This window comes from Aegilops tauschii, chromosome 7 (genome assembly GCF_002575655.3).
Source record: "Aegilops tauschii subsp. strangulata cultivar AL8/78 chromosome 7, Aet v6.0, whole genome shotgun sequence".
NCBI lineage: Eukaryota > Viridiplantae > Streptophyta > Magnoliopsida > Poales > Poaceae > Aegilops > Aegilops tauschii.
In genome coordinates this window covers 611,155,680-611,176,371 of record NC_053041.3, presented here as the reverse complement: position 1 = coordinate 611,176,371, position 20,692 = coordinate 611,155,680, and the positions used below count along the sequence as shown (strand labels likewise).

The window sequence follows — 20,692 nt, the reverse complement described above, 5'->3', positions numbered from 1 at the left end:
CATGCATGAACTTCACCAGAATTAACATCTCGTCAGAGCATTGCACATAACCCACTGGAGTGAAATACTGGCATGTCACATATTAAGTGATAGTACGACACGACCGACGTTTTCATGAACTTCCATGACTGGATTCCCTAGAGTCAGAGACCGTGCATTTTGGTTACGGCCTAATGCATGTTTAAGTTACATTTTCGCCACCTGATTTAACATAACAGCTATATATATATACCCATAAAAAAGCACAACTATATATACACCGTGGCTGGCTATACAAAGAGAGTCTGGATGATACTCAGCTATGGCTTTTGCCCGGAGAACATGATGAATGACCTCTGAACCTTGCTGCTGTAGTTGACCAGACCACAGGATCTGCACAGGTCTTCCAGCTCCCCTTCGGTGAAGAAGTTGTAGCTGCTGTTCACTGGCCCAACAATCTGCAGCACATAGCAGATAAGGTGCATCAGGCCAGGTAACCTCTGCCATGCAGAAAATAAGTAGTAGTGCTAGACGCTCGACGACTCCTTTTACCTGTCTCAGTGGCTTTAGTGCATCGATAGAGAACAGGCCGCTGTTCGTGGGGGTGGATAAGAAGGTTGTCGCTACGAATACACCGCCGGGCTTCAGCACACGGCTGATTTCAGCTATCTGGTTTTCAAACAGCAGCAGGAAGAGATGCCATGGTGATGAATAAGTTCATATGCCAAAAAGATAGGTACACAGGTCATCGTGCGATGTCCTGTTCCTGAAAAAAGCAGTTAAAAGCATACTAACTAAGCAGTAAACTATCATGGTTGACTTTAAAAATTCATTGATCGGTCAATAATCCACAGAAATATGGAAAGGTATTTCTCATGTAATGCCAAAAGTGGTTTAAACTTTGTGGATTGGCTAATTGTTCAGTGAACTGGACGAATAGAATCGCAATTCTAAAGACACCAGTTTTACTATATGAAGTTATGAACCATGTACAATCAAAAAGTGCAAACAAGACAGGTACTATACCGCATTTGAAGGGGACGGCCAACAGTGGATAGCGGCTCCAGCATGAATGGCATCGATTGAACAAGAAGCAAAAGGGAGCCTAGAAATATCAGCCCTTACAAGTGCAAGGTTCCTGCAGAACCAATAGAAGAGAACAGTAAGTATTTGCTAGAAGCATCATGGAATACTGCTGATGAATGTTCACGATTACTGTACTGTACATAGAACAAAAAAGAACATTCTGAGGTAGTAATAGATTGAAATAAGGGGGCAGATTAGCACATGTTGTTCAACTGGAAGCTGAGCACATAGATCTTAGTCTTGTTTGGTATTGAATTAAAACAAAGCACTGGTTTCTATACAAAAGTTAGTGATGGCCCAAGTTGTCTACTTGATGGTTTGTTAGAGTGGGATGTTGCAAGACATTTTTTCAAGCCTCACAGTAAAAGCTCAAAATAAGCACGAAGAAAAGCTCACGTGTTCATAGGGGTTTCTTCTTGTTTGATGTAGTCATAGCATTGTCGGAGCATATTCTCTGAAAAGTCCAAAGCAATCACAGATGAGTATGCCCCAGAGCTTGCAAACTTCCTTGAAAACAAGCCACTGCCGCAGCTGACATCAACGAGTATACCACCAGCGACTGACTGGAAATAGTCTTGAGCCATTTGGAACTGATAAAGCCAATGGTACATCAGAATTATATGAATAAAAACATGAATTGACATGAAAGAGTGGTGATCATTTTTTGTTGCAACACCAAAACATGAAGCACGAAATCTTACCTGTGTGACGGATGTATGGATTTACAGACCATATATGTAAGAAGTGGAACTTAATGAGCAGTAACAGCTTAAGGCTATGGAATTGAAGAATGAGACAGACTAGAAATGTACCTCTTCGTCGCGGCCAGGGAAGCCACTCCGATTGAAGTTCTGACGCCACCCCCTCTCGTAAAGATAGGAGACGAGCGGGCTCCTGAACAGCTCGGTTCTAGCAGGCTTGAGTTCACTGTATTCTTTCATTCCTGAGGTGACAGTGAGATCCAAGAAGACATCTTTGCTGGTGAATGACTTGTTGCATTTTGAACACTTGAATCCGGACCTGTAAATCGCTGGCCTGGGACACGCGTAGAAGCCAGAACAACATAAATCCTAATCCGGCAAACAGATATGGATGCGAGATGAAATTAACTCATGGAGTTTAGACGTACAGGTTCATGCCTGGCGGCCCTTTCCTTATCAGCGGTTCATAGCAAACAGGGCACGCAAACACCTCAGTTTCCGAAGTGTCATTCTGCTCGGTTTTGGTCTCCTGAAACTTTTCACATAACGAGCGTCAGTTTTTTTACACAGTATAAATAAATTCCCACCTCAGCATTACATCAAACACCTGGTACACACAACATTCCTCTACGCTTAACGCAACCAATTCAGTAACTGTGCTATTAAATAAGCTGCTTCTTTGCCGGAGCACACACGAGCACCCTGTTTGCGTGATTAGCTCTCGGGGGTTAAATAGTACAGGCTCGATTGCAGAGAGCAGACATCCCATACATGTAAGGCAACATAGATCATCAGCAGGTATACACACGCATTTAGGCCAGTCAACTAATCTGCCATGCGAGGTTCAATCAATCTTTGCATCTCGTGGCCAAATATCAGCATGATACACATCATCTCCCTAAACTCAAAATCTGTGCTAAAACTGGACCAGCTAGAGTCCATTGATTAGCAATTACTGTACGAAAGTTCCTGCCTAAGCTCTGCATAGCCGCGTAGGAATAACACCAAACATGTGGTGTGCGACAGTCCATTCTCCATTTCCTAGCAAACAGTAGACACAACCCAGTTCCCTTCTCTCTCTAAGATAAGAATCATCTAGAGTTCAGCGTGTGTACGTACCGGGTCGAGGGCGATAGCTGCTGCGGCGACGGCCACGCGGCGAGCCGGCAGCGACAGGCCGGAGCTGCGGCCTAGGCGGCGGGCGACGAGGGCGCGCGGGGGATGGAGCGACGGGTAGGAGGAGCAGGAGGCCGCCGCGGCTCTCACCGCGGGCTCCATGGACGCGCCGAGCTGCAAATTGCAGTAATACGCTGGAACTGGAGCCTGGAAGCGCTCTTTGGCAAGCTCGGGCAGGGGAGGGAGGGTGTGGTGGTGGCGGGCTCTGGCGTGGCGCCACCCACGTCCGCTCGCACCTTTGGCCGTTGGGTCCTGATATTTTTTACACGTCCATAGGTGTGAACTAGGAAAGCATGAGCCAATCAGTCAGTCAACAAAATGTCTATTTTGTTTACAAGAGATCTCCTAGGAAGTCAATCATCTTGAACCTCGAAAACAAGTGGATGGTGAGCCGTTACTGCTTGCCAAAGCCGGACAAACCTTGTTTGTGGCGGACAGGGAGTCGTTAGCGCCTCTTTGATGACAGACAACCATCGTAAGCTAATCGTCAAAGAATGCCGGAACAAGCATTCGAGCGCTTCTCCTAGATTCAACCCCCTCCGCCCGAAGAATGACGGCCGAATTGAGTTGTGAACGTCACCCAAACAAATCATTGTTCTCTAGATCGTCGCCAGATAAACTAGCCAAAGCGACATGGTATCCCTATAATTAGTGACCTAGAACTCATTGCACTTGTAGAAACCGCCGATTCATCGAGACCAAACCTTCATGTGCCCTATGTCATTGTTGGAAGCATCGCCGGAGCAAGGTCTAGGCGAGAATGACATTATTCCGACTTCAAGGCGGCGCCCAGAGAGGACAATCGGACACGAAAAACAAAACATGATCAAGGTCCACCAGAGGTCAGGTGGACCGACAGCGGCATCAACGATAGTCACAACAACCCTAGTCACCCTTTGTTCGCCCGTGAGCGTGACCAAAGAGGTATTCTGATATAGCTTGCGATGTCCGGTGATAAGGTCCCTTTGTTTGGACTTCAGATGAAAACGGCCAAGTTGAAAGTCAGACAGCTAGAAGAAGGAAGGTGCTTGTTTTGTGCTGTAACTTTTCCGGTCCTATTTTGTTGTGCTTTAGTATTCATAAATGATAAATACCAAATAGTCGGTTTTTGCCCATGGCAAATCGAACGTTTTTTATGGCAGCTTTAGTTGACGCGAGGATGTCAAGCTTAGTTGTCAAGCATGACAAATTTCTGAAAAAAAAGATGAATTGGGGACAAAATTATCATGCTTAGCAACTAAATTTCCCATCCTCGCCTCAACTAAAGTTTGACATAGAAAATGTTTCGTGGTCCTTAGCATAACCCCCACCATTCAAAACTTTTCGTGGTTCAGGTGGACCGACAAATGTTTGTGGCGGCAGTTTCGTCGTCAGAGCGGAACTAGGCCAAAAACAAAAGGAAAAAAAGACTCCTCTGGCCACCAAATGCAGAGCAATCCAAACCCAGCAATTCCTATTGTCCACGGTTTTGAGCAGATTTAACAGCTGCAGCCACCAAGAAAAACAGAAGCAGCGACACGTTAATTTCCTTCCCAATTTCATCTAGAAGAAAATCCTTTTCGATAAACAACAGAAAATCATTTTTAATTCTCCGCTAAAAAAACATTTTCAATTCTTCCTCTTGGTGTACGTACATGTCCTGTGTCGGCAACATGGGGAACCACGGGGATATATGATTGGTCAAATCCTACAAGTATGCTGCTACCGGTACTACTGCCTCATAATCTGCTTCCCCGCCCTCGTCTGTTAGAATAAATTCGAGGCGCTCCGTCGATCTATCAAGGACCAAGCAATCACACAAGCACTACACCGAGATTTATTAACGAGGTTCATCGATATGGCTACATCCCCGAGACCTGACTACGGGCGCTCCTCCCCATGACACCGTCACAATACCGCACCCCGGCCGCCCGGGCGCCGGCACACGCCGCCGGCTCCCCCGCGTGCCCGTGCTATTATGTTGGCATATGTTACATCATGTGTCTACCCCCGCTATATATGAGAGGCCTAGGATACAAGTGTCCTACTTGGACACGACTCCACATCCTATATAAACACAGTACAACTACAAGTCCCACGGTAACCTACCTTATACAATAATATTCGACACAACTCTAAAAAACTCCACCTTGGCGAATATTCTCCACCACCTTGAATTCGTCTGTGCGTCGAACCTCCATGTACATTGGACTTGAGATACGCCATGAGCACCGCTGCTACTCCCAGACTCCATGTGACTCCACCTGCAACTGTAGTCCCTTCTCGTCTTCTTCACAGTCAACACTCAAGCAAAATTAAGTTTCTCGTTACTCTACTTTGTGCTCCCAACTTCCGAAGAATCAGTTCAACGCCATCACACACCGACCACTGTCTGCGTAAAAATGAACAACTCACAAATTGGACGCCACATATTAGAGTTACCCGAACTCAACATCACCACTCTTTCCTGACCGTTTGTCTGAAACTTGAAGGAATTTCACTGTCGCCCTGTGTCACCCCCGAGTCTAATTCGCAGTTGTCTCATCCTTCTTCCGGCTAGTCTCTAGCATGTCCCACAGCTATAGCACTCCGCCTCCTTCTGTACTTGTCATCCTCACTTTGCCATGTGCACTGAACACCACAGAATATACGGCCATGTACCCTCTCAGCTTTTGACAATTTCAGACTTTCCGCCACCTTCTCAGATTCTCCATGGTCAACTCATGTCCATCAACCGGCACCGATGAACCCAGTCACCAACTTGAATCTAGTACTCGTCAACACTGCTTCAGCATCCCTGCACACTTTGTCTGACCACATGTCACACCATTAGTGCCTCGGTCTGTTGCTATGTCCCATGCTTACCGCACGCCTCGCCGCTATCACCGCGCCGAGCCTCTGCTGTCCTGGTCGAGTCTCTAGGGCCGCGGACCCACACCACTCAACCCCTACTGCAGAGAACCACCGATCATCACCGACCGATGCCGAGTATATCACGTCTCCGTCAGACCACTGGTACCCAGTCCGATCCACGTGTCTCTCGCTATCCCGCTGAAATAGGCTTCGATTCTCTGATCTTACACCGTAGCCCCTCCATCAGCTCAGAGCATAGTCATCCATCAGACTCCAGCTCCACCTTCAACACGACTCTATGTAGCTGCGCCGTGCTACCCCGCGCCCTGTTGACTTCAAGCTCCCTTGTGCGCACCATCTTGAATCAACCCAACGCCATAGTCTGTCGAAGCCACACAAGCCCTCAGGCATGCACCACGTGTTTCCACGCCCCAGAAGTCGGCCACCATCAACATCACGCTCCTGTGTCGTCGTCGCTGAAATCACCGCCGTCTTCTGTCTAACCAACATCAATGTCGATCCATCAGACTGTCCAGTCCGACCCAGCCGAAATTATCCGACTGCAACCATGCTCCACCCTGCGTCGTGTCTGCCCGCACATCCGTGCATTGCCTGACGCCCTGTGTATGCATGATCCTGCCGCGCCGCACTTCAGAGTCCTCCACGCCTTATGCGTGTGTTACCATCCTTAACGCACACGCACCAAGCACTCTTAGCAAACATGACCCACCAGAAAAAATCTCCATGCAAACATGACCCCATGAATACTTCCTGCATAATTTTTCTTGTCGCCATTTGCTAGTAACTTCTGTGTACGCATAGACTTTTTATCCAGAACTTGTCCCCTTTTAGCCTTCCGTGTATCCTTAGCAAAATAGGATCCAAAAAACTCTCAAGATCCACACCAATGCTCCTGGACATCACGCATGCACGTCAGGACTTTGTTTCTCCTTTTTTCACAACAAATCCTCGGCTGCATGGTTCTGTACGCACCAGCGCCTGCTAACTTCCTCGAATCCCGATCGCTAGCGCACGCCTCAGCCTGCCAGCCAGCCTTACCCGGGCCTTGGGCTCCTGCAGCCGCTTGCCTGCTTGCGCTCGGCCTACTGCGCCACCTGCGGGGCCACGCCTGGCCTGGGTCTTTGCCCCTGCGTTGCAGCTTCCTGGGCCGCAGCTTGTGCCAAACCAATCGAGTTCGACTCGTTCGATCCGTCTCGCCAAACTCTGCTGCCCACACGTTCCGCCGCCGCCGCCGCTTTCGATCAACCGAACCAATCTAGCCGCCCGCTGATGCAACTCACCGATGCTAGCTGCTCCCGATCGCTTTTGATCTGAGCTTCCGTACGGCCTGCTTCCTTATGCTTATCCTGATCTCGTCAACAGCACACCTAACAACCGCCACGGAACAATCACTTCCGCATATCGTTTTTTGCCGAACTTGACGATGATCCATCCTTTAAATCTCATCCGCAGCCTCTTCAAACCTTGCTCATGATACCACTTGTTAGAATAAATCTGAGGCGCTCCGTCGATCTACCGAGAACCAAGCAATCACACAAACACGACACCGAGATTTGTTAACGAGGTTAGCCGATATGGCTACAACCCCGAGGCCTGACTACGGGCGCTCCTCCCCGTAACACCGTCACAATACCGTACCCCGGCCGCCCGGGCGCCGGCACACGCCGCCAGCTCCCCCGCGTGCCCGTGCTATTATGTTGGCATAGGTTACATCGTGTCTACCCCTGCTATATATGAGAGGCCTAGGATACAAGTGTCCTACTTGGACACGACTCCACATCCTATGTAAACACAGTACAACTACAAGTCCCACTGTAACCTACCTTGTACAATAATATTCGACACAACTCTAACATCGTCGCTGCCGCCGCCGTCGAAGTTGAGTGCGTTGCTGAGCGGGTCGTACCTGAACTCCCCCGTGGCCACCGCGCGTCGCCTCCACCTGGCCCTGCCTCCGCCACATTGCTGCCTCTCCGCGCCGCTCCTCGGCGACGGCGGTGAGCCGAAGCAACCGCAGACGGTGGTCCGAGCAGCTGGGCCGGGTAGTAACGAAAATGCCAAATGAAGCTCAGCCACGGTGGAAGCAGAATTTCAAATGATCAAAATTCAATTTCTTTTTTCATTATTTTCTAAACACACATATACTTATATAGATATAGTGTACAAGTGTGTGTAAATTTTCAAGACAAAATACATTAATATGAGTGCTACATAAAAATAGACAAATCTGCTCCTTTTTGATACATGCACAAAGTCGATGATTTTATTTTATTGCACATCCCGAGGTATTTCATCATCATGTTTTACACACACACATCACATCCTCGTATACTTGTACAGTTTCTTTTAGTTTTTTTTTGAAACCGAGTCATGTGTGGTGGAAGAGCCTATCGCCGCGCCGCCGCCACAAAATCACAACCAAGGTGCACAATTGGGAAGCCAAGCACATGGCTCACATTTCGGCGGGACAACCTCGTGGACGGCATGACGATGGAAGAGGAGTAGGCTCCTGCGCCGGTAGCCGAGCACAAACGGACTACAACCCGGTCATGGTAGAGCAGGAGGAGCATGCGCTGCAAGTGCCCGCATTCCGAAAGCTGCTGAAGGACCATCGGTGCAACCTGCAGCTCCTCTTGGAGCACCGGGTGGCGGTGGGCCAAATCGAGGGTGAGCAAACGTTCGACGATACCGTCGTGGTCACGCTGGCAGCGGTTCCGCGCTTGAGGGGATGGGCAACCGGCGGTGCTCAATTCCGTGCACGACGTCTACACCTTCCATCGCAAAGCGGTGGCAGCTCTGCGTCAATGAGGCGGGACACGACCGCCTCTTTGATGAGATCATGAAGAAGGCGTAGGCGGTGGCGGACGTGACCAATGACTGCATCGGTAAGTCAACTGCGTTCACGTTGTGCCGCGATGACGACGAGGCCGGACCGTCTAGCTCGATCATCGACTAAGGTCGAATTCTATTTGTATGTAAAAGAACAAAATATTAATGAAAACCAATACCTCCCCTTTAAATTTGGTGCATCGAGTTGGATGGCAACACCCAACCGGACGTTTCCGCCGTTTGATGATGAACCGTGTTGGAGTTGTCCTATAAGAGTATCTACTACTACAACCGGACCCCGGCATCCCGGGTATCTACAACTGATTATAAAGAGTAGCTCAGATCTTCCTTCGTTTAGTACAGTTTTACCGGGTACACTATGGCTCCACTACGTACCGAGTTCTCATCAGACACAACTAAGGATGGCAATGGGTAGGGTATGGGTAGGGTAGAGCAATACCATACTCATACCCGTATAGTCGGTGGGTACAAAATTCTACCCATACCCGTACCCATGGGTATGAAACTTTACCCATACCCATACCGACGGGTACCCGTATCAATTGAATACCCAGCGGGTAGAACAAATAGTACATGAGTTGTTCACATTTTTACGCTCTTGGTAACACATTTGACAAAAAGCAATTATCTCAACTCAATAACTGGTAGATGAGTACAACATACTCATAAGTCAATAGGAGTAGACAAGCCACATGACAAATTAATGATTAATTGATGACAACTTAATATTAGTTTACAAGCGGGCAGGGTATGGGTATACCCGCGGGTACAAGGTTATACCCGTACCCTACCCATGACTTAACGGGCAGGGTATGGGTATTACCCATGGGTATAAAATTGTGCCCATACCCTGCCCACGCGGGTACGGTACCCGCGGGTACCCGTACCCGTGGGTAAAACTGCCATCCTTAGACACAACAACTCAGAAAAGAGCAGGATGACATTTTAAGTTAATAAAGCGCCCTTTATCGAAAAAAGAATAGAGCAGGATACCCCGAAAAAAGAAGAAGAGAGCAGGATAGAAAGCACATGGACCGAATGGAAGGGCAAAAAAGGGCCTCCCTGTTTTTTTATTGGCAGAACCAATCCACCGATGTGAACGCCGGCCGTATCGGATGCTACGGCGGCCCCCGTCCAAGGTGAACGGTCTCGTACGGCCCGCGCTGACGAATGGACGGACAAGATTCGAGGCAACGATCCACGCCTGCCTGCATTTCGTTCCGGTGGCGGTGATGGCGATGGCGATGGCGTTTCTGCTCCGCAGGTCAGTGCTCGGTCGAAATGTGCAGCTCGACGGAGCAGAAGAATTGTTGCATGCGCAGTTGGTTTGGTTTGGCTTTGGCCTCGCAGTGACTAGTTTCAGCTTATGCGGGGTGGTGGCTCCACGCCAGCATAATGATCAAATATCAATCCATCCACCCATTCACATACTACTAAATCTTTGTTTAATTCTCCACCTTAGTGCATATATCTATCTACTCCCTATGTAAACTAATATAAAAACGTTTAGATCACTATTTTAGTATTCTAAACACTTTTATATTAGTTTACGGAGGGAGTACTAGCTAAGCTCATCACATTGGTTAATCTGTCACAACCCTATCACCATCACTTCTTTTTTTCATAAATGGAGCCTAGCTCACAATTTCAGTGAGGCCCTTAGCCTGGATGAATGTATGAATTTAAATAGAGTGTGGCTGTTCTACACCACGCACATTGCACCCCGGTGCACCCACGATAAAAAACTTAGCAAAACATTTCAAAAAATTCTGAAACTTTGTGAATGTGATTATGTGCAAATGTTTTCGGCGCTTGCAAAATTTGGTGGCGAAATAACATCCGAGGAAATCTGTACAAAAAAAACAAAGTTCGTGCTGAAAACATATGAATAGTAACATGGGTGCACAACATCATTTGTATTTCGTTTCGTATGGAAATCTTTTGATGTTTTTTGGTGACCAAACTTTGCAAGCTCCTAAAACATTACTCCCTCCGTTCCATATTAGTTGTCGCTCAAACGGATGTATCTAGCACTGAAATACGTCTAGATACATCCATTTCCGCGACAACTAATATGGAACGGAGGCAGTAGCTCATAATCACATCCACCAAGTTTCAGATTGCTTTCATTTTTTTACTATTTTTTTTAATTTACTGTTCATTCCGTGGGTGCACCAAAGGTGGGTGCAGCCACTACTTTCCCATTTAAGTAACAAAGTTTGCTGCAGTAAGCCGGTTTGGTTTCATCGTCTTGCCTGTCAGCTCTGAAAACATTTCCCTCTCGGGGATTTGCTGGAGCTGGGAGCAGTTCAGTCGTGCTTTTTTCTTTTTTCCTTGTAGCTCCGAACATCATGGTTTTCATTAATGAAAATCGGAAAGGTGTGAAGCCCTTCTTTTATCAATAAAAAAGGTCACAATTTCATTTCTGAAATTTTGATCAAAAGTTTCATTTCTGAAATTGATAAAACAAATATTCGATCATGGGCAACATCCAGTCCATGGTTTGGGTTTGGCTGCTGGCAACCCCACAACTGAACCACAGCAACAAAGTACCAACAGACAGTCAAGTAGCCAACACCACCCTCGTTTTTGTGAGTCAGCCTGGCAGATAAGTAGAAGCAGCCATGATAACGAAAGAATGAAACAAAATACTTAGGACTCTCTCCCTGTCGTTCGCAAACGTTCGTAGTTTCAGGAGGGAGTAGCCACACGATCGATGTTACATACACACAGGAAAAACAACATGCTGTATATAGCAATGAGGCATAAGCACTGAACAGCAATGAGGCATAAGCACTGAACAGTGAGTCCACTGTAGATTAAATCATGTCCTCTTGCAGGCAAGGCAATCACATCTGCGCGGAGTCCACGCTGCCGAAATCGCAACTACCCGGAGTTGTGAGGATGAGGATGTTCATCTGACTCACTATGGCTCCATCAACCGACTCTGCAAGCAAGACAAGAATTAATCAGCCGATGCAGACAGACTTTCAGCTCAGATTTTGCAGATTCAATACTTTACGTATCGGCAAAATGGAACAGATTATTGGCGGCATAGTATACACACAGGAAGAACAACACATGCAGAAGTAGAACAGCATTGGTCTACCACCCACAATATTGTTTCTCAACTGAATTTGGAACAGATTATAGGGGTTTATAGTATCACACAGGCAGAAGCAGAACAGCATTGGTGTACCACCGGTAATATTGTTTCTCAAACGAATTTGAGTATGCAACTACTATCTGCAAACGCTCATTTGTCCCACTGGCAATGTTGTTTTGAACTGAATTTGATGTGTGTAACTAACTGCAAACATCAATTTTACAGGGAGCTACAGCATATAGTATTACAGGCAGAAGCAGAATAGCATTTGTGTCCCACTGGCAATATTGTTCCTAGCTGAATCTGACACATGTAACGAACTGCAAACACTCACTTTTATCTATTTAGCGCCATAACTTGAAACACAAGCTGTAATAACAGTAAGGCAGATGCAACTAAACATAAATAAATGAGCTGCGAACTTCAATCTTAGTTTTCAGTCTCCAAAGAGAAAACTTCGAACTTACGCCACACAAGGAAAAATAATTAAGGGGGTCTTGGCAGCCACAATCAACAAACTGTGTGCCTTCTACTGTCCTAGAGAGATTAGAGAACAGCTAGTTCACGGTCAGCTGCAGCAGAGCTCCCCAATGGTTGATTTGCACCAGTCATGTTCATCAGTCGTCTTGCGGCGTGAACATGAACGAGCAAGCAAGGGGGGCCACCGCCACCACTCGACTCCACTCACCAAGACTGCCACCGTGCCCAGTATCGATGACAAGCCGGCCAGCCCGGAACAACCACCGTCTTCAGCTGCCCGCGGCCATGAGAATTAATAAAATTGTCCCTTCTCTTGAAGTCCAGCAAAACACGAACCCCTCCAAAACTTCAACCAAACCTAACCCTTTTCTTCGTGTTGACCTTGGCTATGTCAGCACCACACACCTCCGTGTTGGAAAATACTTAGCGTCGAGATTCAAATGTCAACGCCACAAACCATGGCGTTTGAGCTATTAGAGGTCAACGACACAGTCCATGGCGTTAACCCCGTGAGGGTGGCAAAAATGATGGTGCAATGTTGAGAGAGGGTCAACTCCATAGACTATGCCATTGAGCACTAAAAGCTCCATGCCACGGACCATGGCGTTGTTCCCGTGACACCCATTTCGGTCACGGAACACTAACTTTCTCCAATGCCGAGCACTGACATAGCCACACAGACAAGTTCAATGCATGAGAGATTGGCATTAACTAAAAGGGTTAGATTAGGTATAAGTTTGGGAGGTGGGACATTTTTGGCTAAACTTCGAAAAGAGGGTTCATTTTGCCATATCTCACCCTGCGCCCAGTGTCGCTGGCGCCCCGCCTCACCCTACCCCAACTATTGTTGCCCCGGCCATCCCTTTAAGTCCTCCCTTTTTTGTTTTGGTTTTACATTGTCTATACTCGAGCACTCCTGTGCCGCTCCTGCGGGCGGATCGGGAGCAAACCCTATCCGTCGCCAGCACCCCACCCACCGTTTGTTCATCCTTTGTTGGCGGCAGTTGCCGGGCAAAGCCTGCGCGGCTCGGCAACCGGGGGGGGGGGGGGGGGGGCTTTCTCAGCTACCCGGCCAGGCAGCGCACAGAGGGCAGGGGCTCCACAATGCGTGATTCTGGCGCGCAAGAAGCGCGTTGGCCAAGAGGGCTCCAGCCCACGCAGATCTGGTGCATTGGGGGCTCGCAATGATCGCGCCCAATGGTTTGCTACAGCTGTGTCGTGAGGGGCCAGAGATGAGCTGGTCCGGCGGCTCCTCTGGATGGCGACCTTCAACTCTGGTTGGTGTGGCGGTCGCTCGCAGATCCTGCTCGCTGGTGGCCCAAGGATGCAGCGGACGACGGTGGATATGGGGTCCACGGTCCAGTGGAGGTACCTGTCGGCCTCGGCCGGCTACGTGGGAGTGGTTGCTCCGGCTGGAAGCCAGGCCGGTGATTGCCGGCCGGCGACGCGGTGTCCGTGGGCATTGTCATCCTCCTTGGAGGCGTCGTGGGGGGATCTAAACAACCTCTACTCCCGGATCAAGGTCTTGAGGTGAAAACCAGGACCCTGTTGGAGGGTCGGGCGGTATCGTCGTCTTCAACGTCGTTTCCCCTCTTTAGGGCGTCGTCTTGAAGATTTTGATCCCATTGGTGCTTCCTACGGCTGGACGTTCACGATGGCTTTTGTGGTAACGATGAAAAGAGGGTGAGTGAGGTCAGAGGCGTGGCATTGGTCGAGGTAGTCGGCTCTGATTGCCGTGGGATTGCCTTGGTTGTTTGTTGTTGTGAAGTTAAAGCTGCGGTGGCAAGGCCCTGGTGGTGTACGATGACGCGCGATAGGTGGTCCGTTCGGCGATCCTCCGCGACGCCAACCTTGCCTAGTTCTTCGTAGTTCTCCGTCAAATTCACAGCTGCGTTGCCTTGTCGGGGCGGACGGCGTTCTGCCTTGTGAGTGTAGTGTGGTTGTGCAGCCAACAGGGCTGCTGTTTTTCTTTTTCTTTGATACTCAGATCTTCACCATGTTGCTTCTTCCATTGCTTGCTGGTACATCTGAATCAAGCCAGCAATTTGCTGGATCTTTCCAAAACAAGATGTCCTCCTGGGGTGTGTATTTGTGGGAGGTGGGGGTGGGGGTGGGAGGGGGCCTTCACGGAATCACAGGTGACCGCACGCCTCCCTACCCACCCCTATGTCTCTTCCTTGCCCGTGCCTCACCGCCACGAGAGTCATCTTTGACTTGTCTGAATCTTGGCCATGGCAGGACATGGCGTCGCTAGTTTCGGCTTAATGTGCCTGCTTCTTCTTGCTTTTTTGCCCGCCCCTGTGTCGCAGGCCTCGTTGCCCGATTTACCGTCGGCTCTGATTGTTGGGGTGGATATGGGAGAGATGAAACGAAGGCGGCAATTGTTGTGGAGATGGGAGAAGATAATGAGACGTCATGGTTTTACTGGTAAGTTCATGGGGCGGCCCCAACGGTCGGCTGCAGGCATTTTTTGGCATGTGAACCGACCGCACAACACAAAGATTAATACTAATATTTGGCATGCATTGGCATGACAGACTCATGAAGAGGCGGGTGAAATGTTCCAACTATCTTTAACAGGAAAGGAAAAACAGCACCCCGCCTATAACGGATCTTATGAGGCTGATTCAAATCAAACAGCTTTTGAGAACAAGATACATGAGCAGTCAGGTGGGCTCTTATTTGTGACTGTATAAGTTAATCATATTTATTTTAAACAACATTGAAGATAAAATCATATATGTGAACATGGCTAAAAGAAGACTTTTCCTGCCTCATTGCTTATTATTTATTAAGAAATAGACACAAGTGTAGCCGTGCTTGAATGGAATGAATTATCGTTAGGTGAGTGAAATACTCAAAAGGAAAAACTGGATCTATCAATCCTTCTATACCTTGACCATGAAATATTCCTTGAAAATAATTGTTGATTTCATGAGGTCTAACATAATAATGGACGCATAAGCTATGTGAAAGATCTTTTCTCCTGTCTGATTCCTAAAAACGACAATTTGAACAAACAAAAAAACAAGACAACGAATTGCAATTATGTACCTAGCACAAGATAAATAACCCCTACTAAATGATGCAAACAAGAACAACCAACTGCAGTATTGAACTATCAGGCACTAGACTAGACAAGCTGGGAGATAACCATGAAGGGATGAACATAGCAAGGATGCAATAGAAAGTTTACCGCTTCATACTGTCGGTAAAGACAACAACGATGGTGGGAAGTTGGTATATATGAACGCTTTAGAACCAGAGAACCCGCGAGATTCAGCACACATCCTCTCAACCTGCATTGTCTTGACATCCAGTTTGCAAAATTCAGTGATTGGTGGGTTTTTAACGAAAAGTACTTCTGAGCTTCTATCCTTAGTAGGATCAAGTACTTTTCTGTTCCACCTTCGATATGATACCGATACCCAGAACCTAGTGACATTTTCTCCATCTGCCACTCGCCGGAACTCTCGCCTTTGTTTTGCCAAATGGTATAACAGAGATAAGATTCACCACTTGCATTTTCATGACCTGTACAAAACATCCCAAGCCTACCTTCCCCTGCATCCACAATAGCTATATCTTGTTGGCTCCATTCTCCAGGTGGGAGGTCAGCAATGGAGAACCCCATTGTCCTGGTATCAAGCACGAGCAAATCTGTCTTATTCATCGGCAAGACCCAGTAGACGCAGTCACCCACCAAATGGCGCCTGATAAAATACAAAGGCTCCATGTCCATGCAGCGGCTTGCCATTGCCCAGTGCTGGAAGAGAAGACAAACACGACCATATTGGTTTTGAAACATGCCGACCAGATCACTCTGAACGATGTCTCTTCCGCAAGGGCAGCCTCCTCATCGCTGAGTGGAATGAGGCTAGGCTCGCAAGACCACCCTAAAAATTCGTCGTCTTGGCTCTCCACCGATGCCACCAGATCTTCAGGCACTGGGGGAAGCAGGATGTACCGCCGGTGCAAGGGGTCGCACACCATAAGCTCCGGGAACATCGAGATCGAGGGCCCCTCGGCCATCATGTTTTGCTTGCCGAAGAGGAGGACCCGGCCATCGCGGATGTCCTGGACGGCTCATTGGCAGCGCGAAGGCAGGAACGAAAAGGAGAAGCCAGCGGCTAGCGCGAGCGCGCGGGCGACTAGGGTGAGCAAGCGGGCGGTGGGCGCGGAGGGGTGAGGCGGCTGAGCGGGATGGAACCCGCCGAGGTTGAGATAGCCGAGGACTGGTAGTGGGTGGAGGCGGCGGAATCGGTGGAGGAACGAGCCGTCGGTGACGAGGTGGCGGAAGGTAACGCAGGGGGCGGAGGTGCGGGCGAGGTCTTCTGTGGCGGGCAGCCGGAGGAATATTCGCTCTGTTTTGCATGATTTGAATGAAACTAACCCCAGACTGACGCTGTTTTCAGCAGAACTATCATGCATGGTGTTGTTTTTGTGCAGAAATAAAATTTCTCGGAATGGAACAAAACTTTGCGAGGATTTTTTATATCAAATAAGAGAGTTTCTGGAGCCAAGACCTACCGAAGGGGGGCACAACCCACCAGGGTGCGCCCCCCTCACGGTTGTCCCCACCTGGTGGCCCCGCAGACCCTGAAACCAACACTATAAAATCGTATTTTTCAAGAAAAAAATCAGGGAGAAAGAATTATCACGATCCACGAGACAGAGCCGCCGCCAAGCCCTGTTCTTCCCCCGGAGGGCAGATCTGGAGTCCGTTTGGGGCTCCGGAGAGGGGGATCTTCATTCTTCATCATTACCAACCCTTCTCCGTCGCCAATTCCATGATGCTCCCCACCAGGAGTGAGTAATTCTTTCATAGGCTCGCTGGTCGGTGAGGAGTTGGATGAGATACATCATGTAATTGAGTTAGTTTTGTTAGGCTTGATCCCTAGTATCCACTATGTTCTAAGATTGATGTTGATATGACTTTGCCATGCTTAATGCTTGTCACTTTGGGCCCGGGTGCCATGATTTCAGATCTGAACCGTTTATGTTATCACCATTATATCCATGTTCTAGATCCGATCTTGCAAGTTATAGTCACCTACTACGTGTTATGATCCGGTAACCCCGGAGTGATAATAACCGAGACTTCTTCCGGTGATTACCGTAGTTTGAGGAGTTCATGAATTCACTGTGTGGTAATGCTTTGTTCCGGTTCTCTATTAAAAGGAGGCCTTAATATCCCTTAGTTTCCAATATGGAACCCGCTGCCACGGGAGGGTAGGACAAAAGATGTCATGCAAGTTCTTTTAATAAAGCACGTGTGACTATTTATGGAATACATGCCTACATATATTGACGAACTGGAGCTAGTGCCGTATCGCCCTAGGTTATAACTGTCTCATGATGAATATCATGCAACAAGTCACCGATCCAATGCCTACGAATTTGTCCTATATTGTTCCGCTAAGTTACTACTGCTATCATCACTGTTACACTTGCTAAAAAATTACTGCTATCACTGTTACTGTTACTATTGCTGCTGTCACTACTATCAAAACTATCAAAGTACTTTGCTACTGATCACTTTGCTGCAGATAATTAATCTCCAGCTGTGGTTGAATTGACAACTCAGCTGCTAAGACCTTCAAATATTCTTTGGCTCCCCTTGTGTCGAATCTATAAATTTGGGTTGAATACTCTACCCTCAAAAACTGTTGCGATCCTCTATACTTGTCGGTTATCACGTAACGTTTTGCACAAACAGTTGTCAGTGGACATACCTTATTAAGTAGTGTGCCCTTGTGGTTGAGGGTTGTAACCTTGATACAGAGTCGGATACAGTTCCTTTTCAGAAGATTGCTTTGAAGTATTCAAAGGAGGAACCCGCCTTGCAATGCCGAAGATATGTTGCGCGCTGAACAAATCGTCATTGAAGGCTGGTTCAGGGGCTACTGAGGGAGTCCTAGATTATGGCATCCTCAGGTGTCCGGGCTATGCGACATGGGCCGGACTGATGGGCCGTGAAGATACAAGATAGAAGGCCTTCCCCCGTGTCCGGGTAGGACTCTCCTTTGCGTGGATGGCAAGCTTGACATTCGGATGTGTAGTTTCCATTCTCTGTAAAAAGACTCTATACAACCCTGGGCCCCTCCGGTATCTATATAAACTGGAGGGTTTAGTCCGTAGAGGCTATCACAAATCACATAGGCTAGACATCTAGGGTTTAGCCATTACGATCTCGAGGTAGATCAACTCTTGTGACCCCTATACTCATCAAAGTCAATCAAGTTGGAAGTAGGGTATTACCTCCATCAAGAGGGCCCAAACCTGGGTAAACATCATGTCCCCTTTGTCTCCTGTTACCTTCGATCCTCAGACGCACAGTTGGGGACGTCCTACCCGAGATCGGCCGGTTTTGGCACCGACAGGGGGGCTGCCTTCGCGCCTACCATGGAGCAACGTCTGCATGAAATTTTATTGCCACGCAAGGCTCGTCTCTTTTGATCTACATGTTCAGTTCCATTGTGTACAATAACTGACATGCATAGGAATAAAACATAGTGAGATTATGTAAGGAGTGCATGCAGAATCCAGAGTGATGGTAGTAACCTGTAGATAGACCCAAAACCAATGATAGCAGGCAGATAATGGCTTCAGTTAAAAAATACAGATAATGGCTTCTTTACCGTTTGTTTCCCACCCAACATGAAACTCATAGTAGACACCATAGATTAAACAGATAGTAGATAGATAATATTGATTGCGGCCCCGATATGTACCCTACAACCATTTAAAAACTCAAGTTTGACCATTAGCTTGGAGCTGACTCAGAGTCTAATCGGTGAACAGGACGATAAAGTAGCATGTAATATTAAGCGATGCATAACGTAAGGAGAGACGAAAGAGTGTGACCTCTCTTGCGGACCCGTGTAGTCCTCGAGGTCATCTGCTGGGTTGATGATGGTAATGCAGTTGTCGTGGCTGCCGGTGGCGGGGAAGAAGATCTGAGGCGGCGAAAGACAGTCTGGAGGCCGGATCCCTTCTGTGCTAGATCCTTCTATCGTTGGAGCAGCTAAACTGGGGTGGACGACGGCACAACAGGAGCGGGACAAACCACACAAGGTTTTCTTTGACAACTATCTGTAAGAGAAGTAATTCTGTAAGGGCTCGTTTGAATTGAAGGATTCTAACAACGCAGGGATAGGAAATACACAGTAATAGGATAGGAATGCACGTGCAAAATAGAGAATTTAAAAACACAGGATTTCTACCAATCTGGGAGTTTGGTTCACAAGAATTGGAAGATCACAGGATGCAAAGAAGCATGGTGAGATTAAGTCAAACCACAAGAAAATGTACGGTTATAATTCTATGATGCTACTATCTCTTAGTCTTGTGCTTCATGAATAGGAATTTGAAAAGAAGGACAAGTGGATATTAAAATTCCTACAGTTTTTCTTTCAAGGAGACACTAAAGGAACAAATCCTACAGTTTTCCTTTGCTCCATTCCTTTGCACCAAATGCATGACTAGTAGTACCATAGGAACCTTTACAATTCCTATGTTTTTCCTTCAGTTTCCCTTTCAAGCACTCGCAATTCTAGTAGGCAAGCATGAGCAGGGAAAGGCCTACACTCAAAAAATGTTTTTGTGCTACTTCTACTACTTTGGACCCAGGCCACTGCCCTAGTAGCTCAACTCCCAGGCCCATCTACAAATGCACATCTCAAACACGCAGAGATAAATAATGATGGTGTTCAAGAGAGTTCATGACGGATAGCTAAGTTGCCTGGTACCTCACTGCTTGTCATATAGTAGGAGAAACTAATCGTATTTCACGTTACTACGTGTGCTCAATGGACAATATATATATATAACATGTAGAGTAAAAAAGCAATGCAACAAGTGTACAACCTCTTTGGTGAAGCCGTGTCGATCTCAGCGTGATTGCGTTGGTCGGTGAGGATGCTCCAGCTAATTTGGCTGTCGGAGGAGGGGAAGAAGATCTTAGGCTTCTAGAGATGGAGCCCGGGGTACTGCTCTGCTGTAATGGAGGGTTTCGTCATTGGAGCAGCTCCGGTGAGTTGTACGACGGCAAGGCTGAAGCAGGACAAGAGAGACAACATTAACCTAAGTGGAATTCTAATAGCATCTCCAATAGATGACGTAAAATACATAACCACAAAGTGGTAGATGTAAAATACATTAGCCGCTCATCTCTGAACTTAACTGTCGAAACTGAATTTAACGGTCGAAACTGAATTTTGCTGTCGAAACTGAATTTTACTGTTGAAACCGAACGCACTAGTAGCAGAAAGCAGTAGCAGCAGCAGCGCCCGGAGCAGCAGCGCGTGCGAGAGCCGGGGCAGCTTGTCGTGTCGCAGCATCTCGGGTAGCAGCTGCAGGGGCTCAAGGGAGAGCAGGATCTGCTGCTTGTGCAGCAGCAACGCGCGCAAGAGTAGAGCAGCAGCGCAAGCAAGAGCAAGAGCGAGAGCAGCAGCGCGAG

General features: G+C 47.8%; 2 protein-coding genes across 3 annotated transcripts; both read right to left on the bottom strand.

The window, feature by feature from the left end:
- Positions 1-55: 55 nt before the first annotated feature.
- LOC109756462 (uncharacterized methyltransferase At2g41040, chloroplastic) lies at positions 56-3,191 on the bottom strand. Of its 2 annotated transcripts, none has more exons than XM_020315295.4 (7): positions 2,886-3,191; positions 2,195-2,301; positions 1,878-2,100; positions 1,462-1,655; positions 1,006-1,117; positions 532-648; positions 56-437 (listed from the first exon to the last, which is right to left on the bottom strand). In XM_020315295.4, exons 1-7 carry the CDS (start codon positions 3,042-3,044, stop codon positions 300-302), a joined length of 1,050 nt encoding a protein of 349 aa, XP_020170884.1. In that variant the 5' UTR covers positions 3,045-3,191; the 3' UTR covers positions 56-299. The 2 variants fall into 2 exon arrangements, with proteins under 2 accessions (XP_020170884.1, XP_020170885.1); XM_020315296.4 differs by having other exon boundaries at positions 2,195-2,295.
- Positions 3,192-11,494: 8,303 nt separating this feature from the next.
- Positions 11,495-17,023, bottom strand: LOC141027499 (uncharacterized). The gene is made up of 5 exons (XM_073504558.1): positions 17,002-17,023; positions 16,446-16,595; positions 15,914-16,316; positions 15,494-15,639; positions 11,495-11,592 (listed from the first exon to the last, which is right to left on the bottom strand). The coding sequence occupies exons 1-5, from the start codon at positions 17,021-17,023 to the stop codon at positions 11,495-11,497; spliced, it is 819 nt and encodes a 272-aa protein (XP_073360659.1).
- Positions 17,024-20,692: the final 3,669 nt, after the last annotated feature.